Source organism: Carettochelys insculpta, chromosome 13, assembly GCF_033958435.1.
Source record: "Carettochelys insculpta isolate YL-2023 chromosome 13, ASM3395843v1, whole genome shotgun sequence".
In the NCBI taxonomy this organism is placed as follows: Eukaryota; Metazoa; Chordata; order Testudines; family Carettochelyidae; genus Carettochelys; species Carettochelys insculpta.
In genome coordinates this window covers 46556166-46570739 of record NC_134149.1, presented here as the reverse complement: position 1 = coordinate 46570739, position 14574 = coordinate 46556166, and the positions used below count along the sequence as shown (strand labels likewise).

The 14574-nt window shown below is 47.4% G+C and overlaps 1 protein-coding gene across 1 annotated transcript in view; it reads right to left on the bottom strand.

Annotated features, from left to right (window-relative positions):
- LOC142020412 (uncharacterized) overlaps positions 1-14086 on the bottom strand; it is a 47781-nt gene extending 33695 nt beyond the window's left edge. The window contains exons 1-6 of the mRNA XM_075008188.1: positions 14011-14086; positions 5804-5884; positions 2370-2453; positions 1850-1933; positions 1342-1425; positions 193-264 (exon numbers count right to left, since the gene is read on the bottom strand). Coding sequence (XP_074864289.1) covers positions 193-264; positions 1342-1425; positions 1850-1933; positions 2370-2453; positions 5804-5884; positions 14011-14063 — 458 coding nt within the window. The 5' untranslated portion in view covers positions 14064-14086. The remainder of the gene's footprint in view (positions 1-192; positions 265-1341; positions 1426-1849; positions 1934-2369; positions 2454-5803; positions 5885-14010) is intronic.
- Positions 14087-14574: the final 488 nt, after the last annotated feature.

Sequence of the window (14574 nt, the reverse complement as noted above, 5' to 3'; positions counted from 1 at the left end):
ATGCTTTTCACAAGGGAAGATATTAGAAAACATTTAAGCTCTTAGCCAAAAGGCAGGGAAGCTAATTAAAAGGAGTTTGGATATCCATAGATACATGAGTCAGGGCCTTCAGCAGCTGTTCAAATCAAGAACCCAGCCTCAACATCTTACAAATCAACTAAGGCAAAATCAAAGGCATCAAGAGAATGCTACCTCTCCTGAGAAGAAATGGGGTCCTGGTTGCCCTCATGCACTATGGGTTTGAGGGTCCTTTCTTCCTTTTCACTGTGGATATGAGAGAGAGAGAGAGAGAGAGAGAGAGAGTGTGAAGAGGGTTCAGTCTCTCTTCTTCTGCTCCCCAAATCCTTTTTCTACCATCAAACAAGCCTGCTGTGGGGAACATGGGCAGAAGAGTCAAAGGAAAAACTTTTTCACTAGCTCTTGTGAGCACTGTGCACTTGGTTTATTTTAACAGGTGCTGACTTTGTGGCTGGTGGACGAGGCTGGACTAGCAGTCAATTTATCCACATCACAGATGCCTCACTGCAAACTTCTATCACACACTGCTTCACTACCCTGTCTCTCACCTGAGGTGTAACACAACTTTTAGGCACAGGAAGGGAGAGAGATGGGGTATACGTGCCTCTCTCTGGCTGAGCCAGAAATGGGTTAAATCCCTTTGCTGTGCTTAGAGGAGGAGTCTACTCCCTCAAGAGTGTTGGAGCTGCCAGGTCTGCAGAATGGAGCTTGTTGCTCTGGTTTAGTAGGCAGCTAATGGTGGAAGCTATACAAATAAGAAGAGTTTTCTGAGGTGGGAGTGGAAGTCAGGGGAGGGCAGAGAGAGATGGGAAAAAGAGGGAGAACTTCCAGGGCGTGCGATGTCTTAAAAACCACCTGCCCTCCCTCAGGGAGAATTCTCACAGTGGCATTAGTGCTGGGGCTTCTATTTGCCTCTTGCTCCCTTCTCTTTCTGAATCACATGTGAATCAGGTCAATAGTCAAACCACACTTGACATCCTGCTAGATGAAGAGCTGTACAAATGACCGTTACATCACTGATTTTATGCTGAGTGTAAGTAGGGCAAAGGTGGGCAACTTTCATCAGAGATCTTGGGAGAACACCCACAAAAACTACTGAATAGAATGTACTCCCAGAGTAGAACAGACATTCTGCTACTTACCACACTACCTTTCACCACCATTTTCCTGGCCACAGCACCTTGTAACACGTACATCCTGGACTAAACCTGACTTACTATTGTACTTCAGGCACAAGGCAAGCTAAGGGAACAGGTAGAGGCAGACAGCATCTCTCTAAACAACCTTCATTTCACTGGAAGAGGTGTTTTTGTCAGACTCTACCTTTTCCCTGTAGAAATGGTGGTGGCTTTGGGAAATGATTCATCCCAGAAGATCTGGTCAGGCTCCTCTTGAACTGGTTTGTGACTAGTAATCAAACAGAAGTAAGATGACTCAATGTGCAGTATTTGTAGTACCTAATGTAACTTACTGGAATATAATACACAGGTGCACAGGAAAAAACAGAGAAATATACTGGAGGATAATCCACTCTCCACAATCCATTCCTATAAATCAGAGCAGCGATGGACTTGTTCAGTTGCTGTGTCTTTTTCCGCACTTTGCCAATTGTTGCCTACAGTGCAATCTTTCTTTTGCCTTTGCCCTGCTTAGCTCAAACAATGGCAACCTCCTCCATCTTTTGAGAGACTCTCCCAAACACTGATTCCACCGGTAGATGTGGCCAAGTCAGCTAACTCCTACCATCGCCAGTGCTCTGGGATCATGCTTTTGCTGCAAAAAAGACAGATGGAACTTGACTAAGGGAACAACCATCAAGTCTGAACTCTACCTTTTCTCTGGGGATGAGGTGGCTCTCAGCTTTACTTCACTCTGAGTCAGTGGCTGGGGGGTATTTATAACTCTTTCTTCACTCCTAAAGAAAGTTGCAATTAACCAGACATGCTACCACAAACTTATCTGGCACAGCCAAGTCTTCTGCTGTTATTGAAGTTTCATATAGCAAAGGAAAACCAAATTTAAAAGAAAAGGCCAAATAAAAACATCTGAGTATTGTTCCAATCCACCCTAAACATAGCAAACTCTGAGCAATGAGCATGATTGGGAAGAAACAAGTGGGAAGAGAGCAGCCCCCAATTACTCCCAGGCAGAACACATTAAGGGCCTCACAGCTTGCTCACTGGACAGAGCAGCATCTTTCTCCATACTGAGAGAAACCACCCCTTCTTCAGTGGAGTTAGCAAAGGCAATGGCATAGGAAGTGGTATTATCTACAACATAAAGTACATATGAGTTGGGAATACTGGCTGATGTGAAGGCTCATTTCATATAAAATTCCACAGAAACTCTACCTTCTGCCTGTAGCCAGGGTGGGTTTGGATGCTTTTGCTTCACCTTGAGAATTCCCCACAGAGCTCTCCTCATCCACTGTGTCGCTGGTAATCATAATAAATAATAATTAATAAAACACAAAATAAAGTGTGAATGCTTCCTGGCTTTCCAAATGGTGCACTGAATGCTCCACCCTACAGTAGACCCCTGAGATACGCACACTTGAGTTGCACATATCTCTGGTTAACGTGACTGAGTGATGGGAAGCTGGCACGTGGTGACAGCTCCCCGCCTTTCAGAGGAGTGGGGAAACTGACCAGCACTCCTCTGATGGTCAGTTTCCTGGATCCTCTCAGGGTTGGCATCTGACCGGGTTGCCAACCCTGACAGAAGAAACTTCCCCGCTCCTGTCTGGGGCAGCAGCTGCTCCTGTCAGCGGCAGCAGCCGAGAGTCAAGCTCTCTGCTGCCACCCCTGATGGGAGTGGGAAACTGACAAGGGCAGCTGTCTTGGTGAGTTTCCCAGCTCTGCAAGTGGGGGGGAGCTGGGAGCCAGGCTGCTGCCTGGTCCCCAGCCCCCTTCCACTCTCCAGAGCCAGGAAACTGACCTGGGTTGGTGGCCTCATCAGTTTCCTGGCTCCCCTGAGTTGTGTGGGAAATTTGACTTATGGGACGGTTGGGAGAACTGCAACCCCTGGGTAAGCTGGGGATCCAATGTATGTAGACATGCATGTACATAGAGTGCAGGGCTGCTCCCTGAACTGTTCTTCTGAGTCAGACCACTTCCCTTCTTCCCCAGGAATCAAAATGGAGTTAATATATTTCTTGAAAGTGGTTTCAACATTTGCTTGCATGCAGTGACCATATGAGCAGAGAGCATGTGTATGACCTTCCCTGGGAAGCTCCTTGTCTGGTTTTTAGCTTTGTTCTTGGGCTTTGGTGAAGCACTGGAGGGAGACATGATGACTCATACTCAAAGCTTCCCTCCCACTGTGATTGGTAAGTGCACAATCGGCAATTAGGAGCCCACTAGGAAAAGTAAGGACTGGACTGAGAAGCTCCTTTGGAACACATGGCAGATCCTGTGGGGGCAGGGAAGGACCAGGGGAAAACCTGACAAGGCACAACTCAGGAAGCAAGTGATGTACGTGGAGACTGGCCTCTGACCATAACTCTCGGATGATTTGCAATCATGGATCAATATCCTTCTGAATGAAAAGGCGACTTATGCTCCCAACACGCAGCACACCTGCTCCTCTTCCTATGCTGTAACCTGATTTCAGTCCAAGACTTGCCATTTGGGGTCTGTCTCCCCATCATTTTTGCAGAAAATATGCAATAAAATTAGTGAGAGGGAGGAGAAATGCTACTGCCAGGGAGGTGAGGGAATGTGGTGGGTTGCAATATAGCCAGCACAGGGACTGAGTTAAAATGAAAAATTGCTCAGGTCAGGAAATAAAACTCCACATTTTACTTTGCTGACATACTAGCTGTGAGAAGGTTGATGCTATTTGTCTAGAGAGTGATTATCAGAGGTTCTGAACACCCAGTCCCCATTGACTTGTGATTAAGAACCTCTGAAAGTCACCACTGAACGTTGGCAGCTACTTTCCTTCTCTAAGATTGAAATCAACATGGCAAATTTCAGTCTAAATGTTAGCTCTGCCATAAAATATAAGACTCCTCCTTGGCTTTACACGTCATGCAGCAGAAGCAGCACTAGCACTATGATGGTGATTGTTTCATGACTGCATTGCATCCATGAGACAACACTGCAATACAGCTGCAAAAGGGCTAACATCATTCTATGGCTATGTCTCCATGAGACGCCTCTCTCGACAGACATTACTGTCAGAAGGGATTTCCTGGCAAAACTGCTGTCGACAAATTGTGTCTACACATAAAAGCGGATCGAAAGAGCAATCTAGTCCATTGACAGACAGCAGCCAGACAACCTGGCCCTCTCTCAACAACAGCTGACTGGAAGCTCTGCAAACAGGGCTGCTTGGTGAACCAGAAGCCGTCTGATAACAGAAGGGCCTTGGTGCATCTACATGGCTGTTTTTGTCAACAGAACACTGTTGAGAGAGGCATTATACTGGAATGGGGAAAGGTATAATGCTGCCGGCAGATGTGCTGGGTTTTGTCAACAAACTGCCGACGAAGCGCATTTTGCGTGTAGACACTCTGCAGCTTTTCTTGACAAAAGCCCAGTTTTGCTGAGAAAAGCCTCGTGTAGACATAGCCTGGGTATGTAAACAGGAATGTTTGTAAGACATAGGAAGTAACTGTCCTGTTCAATGCAGCACTGGGTGAGGACTCAAAGTCCTGGCTCCAGCTTTGGACGAAATGCTTTAAGAAAGATGTGGACAAATTTGGAGAACCTAGAGGACAGCAACAAAAATCATAAAAGGTTTAGAATACCTGACCTATAGGGTAAGGTTAATACAACTCTGCATGGTTAGTGGTGCGATAAGGGTTATTCTAAAGGGGATGGTGATCAGTTCTTCTTCCTGCCCACTGAAGGTACAACAAAAAAAATAATGGGCTTACTCTGCAGCCAGGGAGATATATGCTAGATCTTAGAAAAAGCTTTCTAACTCTCAGGTGTTGTTAAGCTCTGGAACAGGCTTCAAAGGAAGGTTGTGGAATCTGGAAGTTTGAGAGACCAGGTTGGACAAACACCCCTTGGGGATAATCTAAATTACTTGATCCTGCCTCACAGCAGAGGGCTGGGCTAGACAGTTCCAGACTAACTCTTCTGGGGGCCCAGGCTACCAGATTTTGTGAGCTCAACAGCCCCCCCACCCCAGCCCAGCCTCCAGGTTGAGGCCAAACAAAGAGGGTTTCAGTATGTGAGAGTAGGCTGCTGGGGGCAGGGACTGAGGGAAGACATGGAAGGGGACAGAGGGCTGGGGTACTCACCTGGCATAGTTCCTATTTGGCACAGGGGACAAGTGGTTCTGGACCATCCTGCACTTGCAGACACCACAGTGCACTGCACGCACTGCCTGTGATTCCCAGCTAACGTGAGTGGTGTGGGAAAAGCCTGCAGGCAAGTGTGAGGAAAGAGAGCTTTCCTGCACTCACCCTGACCCCTGATATATCTCCAACCCTGGGGGGGAGAGTGTGAGGGAAATGGGGAAAGCCACCTTCCCACAAACACACCAGGCAGAGCCAGTCAGGGATGCAATACACAGGGGCTTTAGGGACTGCATCCCAGGGCTCCCCTTAGCTCAGAGTCCTGAAAATCCTTTTCATAATCTGGCCCTGGGATTAGAGGACTTGTCAGAGTTGCCTCCAGCTCTACATTTCTATGAGTCCAGGAAAACAAGAATGTGGCCAGATACAAGCAAGCATAACCAAGAAGCAGCAGCCCCATGATGATTTATCTCAGCAGCTGTATATTATGGCCAACCCAAGATATTTGGGAAGTTTAGAACTCATGCTCTGTACCTGCTTTCAGCGTAACTAGAGATCTGTGATATGCTTTCACTCCAGGATCTGGTGGCTTGGCTCTCACTGTTTGTATCAAGGCTACAAAGAGAGCAAAGGAAAATGTAGTCAATGAGCAAACTAGCTCATCACAACAAATGGTGAATTTTTTTTTTTTTTTTTTTTTTTTTTTTTTTAAAAGAACAAAAAGTGTTTTTCCTCCCCAGTCAAAAAACCAGCCTCCAGGCCTCAAAAATAACGTTTTCATGAAAATAGTTAACAAGAAGTTTCCATTCTTCACAGAAAAATATATATAATTGAGAACATTTTCCAAAAGACAGCATTTGCAAAAACACTTGGCTTTCAACAAATGAAAAATGTTAATAGCCATTTTAATAATGTCTTTGATAAAAACATCAAAGTTTTTTTAAATTGTGACCATTTAAAAAAAATGGTTCTATTCTAAAAACTTTGCAACAAAGACAAGTACAACATTTTGAAAATTTTCATTGAACTCCTTTTGGCTTTTGACCAACTTGACTTAAGATACCGTGACAAAGTCAGTCCTATTTCTCGGCCTCTGGCCTCTACTCAGTCCATTGGGCCCACTCAAGGGCCCAGTTGCCCTCACTGGGGTGAGGGGTGGTCTGGGGGGAACCCGGCCCCCCACCCACTCATGCCGGCTTCCAGCCCAGAGACCCTATGCGACGGCCAGTGGGAAGGGCTGACTCCCTTAGTCCTTGGTGCAGCAGCTCTTCTCCCTGGGCCACTTCCCCAGACAATTCCCCAGGTACCTTCTCCAGGCTGCAGCTGTAACAAGTGCCCCTCTCAATCTGCTGCAGCTCCTCACTCTCCCTCTGCAGTTCCTGGTTTTCCTGTTCCTTTCTTTTGCTCCTTTTCAGCCTGCTTTCTCTCACTGTTTCTGGTCTCCTCACCTCTCTCCGCTCACCTCTCACCCCCTGCCCCACTTCCCACTATGAAGGGTTTTTAAAAGCCTCTTATTAGTCCAAATATTGGGGCCAGCTGGCCTCAGTTAGGCTGAGCCATCTCCCACCCATCTGCCTGTGATTGCCCTGCAGGCCCTTCTCCTTGTTTTGGGCTCCCTCTGAGGGGCCCTCTGCCTGGGCCCTGCCACAATACTTATAAATTTTTTCAGCTGTGCATTCCATAGGACAGCAGATTACCATATTTAATGCTTTCTCCCTTGATATGGTGTAAGTGCCTCTGGCATAGTGATCATGCTTGGCAAGACTTCTTAATTTTAGGTTTCAAATAATTTCTAGGGGTGTCACCTGAGGGTAGGGTGAAGGGACAGACTGTCAAGTATCGGAGGGGTAGCCACGTTAGTCTGGATCTGTAACCGCAACGAAGGGTCCTGTGGCACCTTATAGGCTAACAGAAAAGTTTTGAGCATGAGCTTTCGTGAGCACAGACTCACTTCATCAGATGCTGTCCATTCTGATGGCGAGGGAAAAGCCTGCAGGCAAGTGTGAGGAAAGAGAGCTACATTCTGATCTTCATTGTATTCCGTAGCAACTTACACATGGGAGACCAAGTTGCTACACTGAGGGGGGAAGAAGAGATCCAAGCAGGACCTTATCTTGCTACAACTAGAAAAGGCAGACAGGGAGAAAGCCAGAGCCACTGATAACCAAATGTGGACACAACAGCGACACCAAAGCGTGCTCCAGTCCAGGAGCAAGAACATGCAATACCTCCTGACAGCTATCAGGGAACAAACAGAGATCCTTCCTTCCTTGCTGGAACTGCAGAGGGACGCCCACCAGTGCAGAACTAATTATGTGGACTCGGACTCAGCTCCCTGTTGCCTGCCTTCCCCTTGATATGCCTCGTCCCCCTGTCATCAGGGTCCCTGAATGCAGGGCAGGAAGATGAGGACAGTGCCCTGTTCCACCATCATGACTTCTCCCCAGGGCAAAAGGCTCACATACCACCAAACGATGCCTTTTGCTTTTCCCTTTCTTCTCCTAAATATCCCTTCCCACAACCCCTGTAAATAAATAGAAACTTAAAAAAAGAGTCTTGTTCATTGGGTCACTCATCATGGGGTGCATTTGGAGGTGTTTTCAGAAAGATTAATCAGAAATAATTGTGCGGTGCGTGGGGAGCAGGTTCATTGTATGAATATGGGCAGCAGATTCATGTGACTGTGTGCTCATTCATAAATCTGTTTTTCAAAGCCTCCCTGATCGCTGTTGCTTCTGCATGAACATTTGCAAATGCCCTTGTGTTTGGCCGTGCATAAACCCTGCTCATGGCATCTGCCTCAGCAGCTCAGGCTGGCATTACCTTTTCTGCCTTCAATTAGCAAATATTACGCAGAATACAACAGACTGTGACCACAGTGGGGATGTTGATTTGGGAAAGGACCAAACAGGTCAAAAGGCAATGGAATCTGGCTTTCAAATGGCCAAAGTCATATTCCACCACCATTCTGCACTTGTTTAATCTATAGTTGAAGTGCTCCTGGCTGCAGTCCAGGTTGCCAGTGTATGGCTTCATGAGCCAAGTGAGAAGAGAAGAAACACAGCATCATAATGGGCATCTCCACATCACCAATTTTAATTTTCTGGTCTGGGAAGAAAGTCCCATCTTGGAGCTTTCCATAAACACTGGAATTTCTAAAGATAAGCACATCCTGAACCTTTTCCAAGCATCCCACATAGGTGTTGGTGAAATGACCTTTGTGATATACCACAGCCTGCAACAGCTTTGAAAAGTACCCTTTGCAGTTTATGTACTCAGAGGCCAGGTGGTCCGGGGCCAGGATGGGGATGAGAGTCCCATCTATTGTCCCACTGCAGTTAGGAAACCCATGGCAGCAAAGCCATCTACTACGTGCTGCACATTTCGCAGAGTTGTGGTCTTCATCAGGCAGTCTCAGATTGCATTGGCTACCTGCATCACCATGCCCCCCCACAGTGGATCTACCCACCCCAAACTGATTTCCCACTGTCTGGTAGCTGTTGGGCATTGTAAACTTCCAAAGAGCAATGGCTACTTGTTTGTGAACTGTTAAAGTGGATCTCATTTTTGTATTGCTGCGGTTTAGGGTGGAAGCCAGCAAGTCAAAGTTTCACGAAGGTGGCCTTGCTCATGAGGAAGTTCTGCTGCCATTGCTGGTCATCCCATACTTCTAAAATGATGTGGGCCCTACAATAGTATGGGGGTTTTGGGCACAGCCAGAGAAATCTATCCAGGGCACCTTTGCTTAAAATCTAGGCCACTTACAGCCCCAGGCTGGGATTTCCTTCTTACTAAGACAAATACAACCAGACACAACAGCACCTCTGCCAGCCCCACTGGCGAGTCAAGAGCCACACAAACAAACCCACAGACTTCTCAACTGCTAGAGCACCCCAGACCAACAACCCCCAAATTCAGGGGAGGCGCTTTTAAGCCTGTTTCATCAAACACCGCACATTCTTCCAGACCCCGCAGGGCCCAGCCCCAGACACTGGTCAATATATACTTGGATCTTACCCAAAACAACATGCTCACCAATTCTTTAGATCTAAATATCTGAAGATTTATTAATAAAAAAAGAAGTAACAGGGTTAGAGAGAAGAATTGTTAAAGCAATAATTTACAAACATCAGTCATAACTACTGATGCAGGCCAGCCATGTTATTTGCTGGTCTCTGAAAGTTCATTTCAGCTTATGTAGATTCAGTTATCAAAGCCTTGCAGATCCATTTCACTGGGGTCCACATGCTGGGACGTGGACCCTTGGAGACCAAGAGACAATGGACCCAGGATGGACACTGCTAAGTCCACAGCATGGGTCTCTTCTGTGTTGTCTCTCTTGTGTTCAAGAACAAAGCCCTTTCTTCTTCCCATAGTTCCTCAAGGGTCCATCCTCAACTGACTCAGGTGGGTTGTTGTGGCAAACTGCCATTGGATGAATCCCAGGAGACAGTCTCAAATTTCTGAAACGGACCTGTTTCAGTTCAGGTCACTTGATTGTTGGTCTGCATGCCATTGACTGTCCCAGTCATCTGGAATGTGGATTCAGTATCTGAGTACCTGGTTTCCATCCCATTGTTCAACCCAATGTCCTGGCTGGGGCTGAGTTCACACTTCCCAAATGCAAAGCTTAGCACTCAAACACCTTCCAACACAGCTACATAGCTAAAATCTATAACTTTACCTACATACATGATACAGTCATATAAGTAGCATACATAGATTCAGAGCATCATCAGCTTTCACCAGGCACCTCACACAACCACCTAGCACAATATTTGGAACCAACAGCCACACCAGACACAGAAAATGGCTTCCAGACTCAACATAAAAATCCAGCCAGTCCCACCAACATCTGCTGGTTTCACATCTCCAGAAACGGCAGTACACTGTAATCAATGCATCCGGGGCAGCCAGCAACTTTGCATTCCTGTTTTCCAGTTCCTTCATATCATCATCCAATATATCTGCAGCTATCAAATCATTCCACTCTCTTCCAACAATAAAATGCTGCATGACAGATCAGGTACTGGACATGATGCACTGTGGAATGGCTATGAGCTGTTCTGTATCCATGATGGCATTGTGCAGCAGTGTGAGCCAGGCGAAGGCTTTCTTGAAAAGTGCCATAAAAATGGCACAAAATTCCTTTGATTGGTCCTTTGTTTTCCAGTGGTGGGAGTGATGGGTGCATTGCACTACGATATTATGATGACTTCAGACACCACCCCGCACTGGACCCTTCAACCACATCCCCCAGTGCAACCCGCATAGAATGTGGGGATTCTGCAGTCATTGGCATTCAGGGCTGGACCCTCTGCCAGAGAAAGCCCCTGAAGGAACCCCGTCAACTGGGCCTTCAACCACATCCCCTCGTAGAGTGTTGTGGGGGGGGGGCGGGGGGGGATTTGCAGATATCGCAAGATGTAATTTGTTCCCATAACATTTTCACACAGGTAGGGTGGTTTCAAGGGATGGAGGGAATGAGGGGCCAGTTAAGATGGCACAGTCACCTGCATGATCGCAGGGTGGTATGACAGTCCCCTGCCTGGAGTGCTAGTTGGCTGATTAGATAAAAGTCCTATCATTCTGCTCAGGAGGGGTGGTTTCAAGGGGCCAGGGGCGGAAATGGGGAAGTGGCTGGGTGGCCAGATGAGATGGCACAGTCATGTGGGTGATCCCAGGGCACAGAGTCATGCTGGCATGTGGGTATGACAGTCCCCTGGTCCTGCGTGCTAGTTGGCTGATCAGGCAAAAAAGTCATACCTAAAGGTGTTCTTTCTATGGTCGAAAAACACCTGAGCAACCAGTTTACATGATTCAGTCACCCTCTTAAGCCAGCCTGTTTGGATTTTTTTTGCCTGGGATTCCCGACTTTTTCTTCTTTTCTCCTGACAAACTGGCCATTTGCTTTCCATGGGAGGGGAATGAGGGCAATGCAATGTGGAAAGATGACATCACATACCAACAACCACTTGTGGGGCATTTTTTTTCCTCATACTGCACCAGCGGGGGGGCGGGGGGGAAAGAATGCCATGGGTCTGAGGGAACTGTGCAACAGGCTTCCACAATGCACTGCTGCAACAATCGATGTTTGGTGATCTAGGCCGCGTCTACACGTGCATGCTACTTCGAAGTAGTGCCCGTCACGGCTACATGTGTTGGGCGCTATTTCGAAGTTGAAATTGACGTTAGGCGGAGAGACATTGAAGTTGCTAACCCCATGAGGGGATGGGAATAGCACCCTACTTCGAAGTTGAACGTCGAAGTAGGGCACGTGTAGACAATCTGCATCCCGCAACATCGAAATAGCGGGGTCCACCATGGCGGCCATCAGCTGAGGGGTTGAGAGACGCTCGCTCTCCAGTTCCTGCGGGGCTCTATGGTCACCGTGTGCAGCAGCCCTTAGCCCAGGACTTCTGGCTGCTGCTGCTGCAGCTGGGGATCCATGCTGCATGCACAGGGTCTGCAACCAGTTGTCAGCTCTGTGGATCTTGTGTTGTTTAGGGCAACTGTGTCTGGGAGGGGCCCTTTAAGGGAGCAGCTTGCTGTTGAGTCCGCCCTGTGACCCTGTCTGCAGCCGTTCCTGGCACCCTTATTTCAATGTGTGCTACTTTGGTGTGTAGACATTCCCTCGCAGCACCTATTTTGACGTGGTGCTGCCCAACGTCGAACTTGAACGTCGACGTTGCCAGCCCTGGAGGACGTGTAGACGTTATTCATCGAAATAAGCTATTTCGATGTAGCATGCACGTGTAGACGTAGCCCTAGTGTGGCACCACTACCTCAAATTTGTGGGGAGGTGAGGACACAAATGTATAAAACCCAGTGTTACAAATTCATATTTCATAAATTTGAATTTCTCTCTTAACGTAGACATAGTCTAATAGCCATTGCAAAGCCTCAGGTCTGCAATGCAATGGTCCTGGGCAGATGTATGCACTCATGCAAGGGACACTGAAGTTACAGACATCATGGATTCCTTACAGGGTTTCTTCTACAGTTCATGAATGTGAAATCTTTAGCACAGGATCTGTCTAGCACTTCATGGCAGAGGCCTCTGGGTGCCAATAACTAGCAGAAGTAACTTGAACAGCTGCCTAGTATGTGCGTGTATGCACCTACTGTGCCCTGTGCTGGTATATTCCCTTCCCTGTACAAAAATGGCTTTGTACACAGGCTAAACTTTTGAAGAGGTTCTGCCCCCTACTAGAGATAGTAGGCATCCTTCGATCCCGAGGGATCATGGGTTTGTGCCCCAGTTGGACTGATTTGAGCAGCGTCTTCTGTGGCTGTGCAATCCAATGCAGGAGTGGCAGTCCTTTCCGCACTGTGAGCAGCAGTAGGCAGATGTCGCTCTGGTATCACAGGCATGGATCTTCCTGAGGGCTCTCCTGTCTTCCGCTTCCTTCACCAAGGTAGTTTCATACATAGCAAGAGCTTCCTTCACTCCCTGTTTCCAGGCATGCCTGTCTGAGGTGAGCGAATGCCAGGTGTTCACACTGATAGAGAGCGCGCTGAGGTCACGCTTGCACATGTCCTTGTAGCGTAATTTAGGTCGCCCTTTCAGCCTCTTTCCAGACGCCAGTTCGCCGAAGAGGAGGTCCTTCGGTATTCAGCCATCCGTCATGCGTGAGACATGGCCCAGCCAGCGCATACGCCTCTGTTTGAGAAGGGTGAACATGGAGGCGGTGCCTGCCCTCTCAAGCACTGCGCTATTGGGGACCTTGTCCTGCCATGAGATACCAAGTATGCGCCTAAGGCAGCGCATTTGGAACGTGTTGAGCCGCTGCTCTTGTTTTGAGCGCTAAGTCCATGTTTCACTGGCGTACAGCAGTGTGCTCAAAACACAGGCTGTGTAGACCTGCACCTTGGTGTGTACAATGAGCTTATTGTTAGCCCATACTCTCTTCGTCAGCCTGGAGAATGTTGTGGCAGCCTACTGGAGAACATGTGGGGAAAAGCCAATTTTCTCAAAGGCTGGGTCTACACTAGCAAGTTCTTTCATAAAAGTACACCCTTTTTCGAAAGAACATGCAGCATCTCTACATGCTAAATGTGCTCTTTTGATCTGAAAATTCAAAGAACATGGCTCTTCTTCCAGAAGCTGTTTTTCACTCCTGGATCAGGAAGAGCTCCTTTTTCTGAAAGATTCTGTGTAGATGCCCCAGGGTATTTTTTTTTTTTGAAAGAGCAGTCCTCATCGCACTGGATTTTTTTGATCCCTGGCTTGTTCTTTCGAAAGAGGGAGGGCTTTGAGGCTGCTCTCTATTGAAAGAGCAGATCAATCTTTCAATCAGCTTTTTTGTGTGTGGATGCGCTCTTTTGAAAGAAGGTTTTTTTGGAAGATCTCTTGAAGAAAATCTTTTGAAAGATTGCTGCGGTGTAGACACAGCCACAAAGTACAATCTCCCATTCACTAAACCTTAGGGTTTCTGGCCAATAGGAGCTGAAAGATTGTGTTGGGGTTGGGGGCAGCATGTAAAGCCTCTGCCTGCCCACTCCTCTGCATGTGGTGTGGAACCACACCGAGCAGCCAGTGGGGTTGAGCACTAGGGCTGCTCCATGCCTGAGGGTCTTGGTGGGGTGGGCTGGACTTAAAGGCTTGGTGCGCTGCATCTGGCTCATGAGCTGTATTTTCCTCACCCTTTGCTCCAGCTCAGCATCATACAGAAAGACAAGTTTGATAATGGACCTCAACCTGAAAACACACAGAGTAATCTAGAAGCAGGGACACTTACCTTCTACCACCAACAATGAACCTCGATGAAGCTGGAAGGGTCTGACTCCTCATGCATGGTCCTCCTTCCTCCTCAGTTTCAATCCTTTCAGGGTGAAAAATAAAGACACAAACATCATTTCACACACATGCACACACTTATTCAAATATTTTACTTTGTCTCCCTTCATGCTGAAGAAGAATTTCTCTGTCCATCCTGCAGTCAAACTTTAATTTGGTCCCTAGAGCTCCACAACCAAATTTTACAACGAGTATGCTGTTAACTGAGTGAAGCAAGCCCTTATCTTCGTCTGGGTAGTATTTCTTTGTTTGGCAGTGACTGCTCTCTAGAAGTCAAAAGCCCAGTGGTGACCCTATTTACAAGGACCAATATCTTCAGGAGGGGGAAGGGAAGTGGGTTCTTGTAATCTCCCGACACAGTTCCAGGATTCTTGACAGTCCCCACAATTGTCATCTTCCAGTTCAATATCTAGGGCTCTGTCTTCACTATATGCCTTAAAACAGTGTGTCTGTGCCACTTCAGTGTTGTAAGGTGCACTGTATAACCTCTCCATCTCCCTGAGAC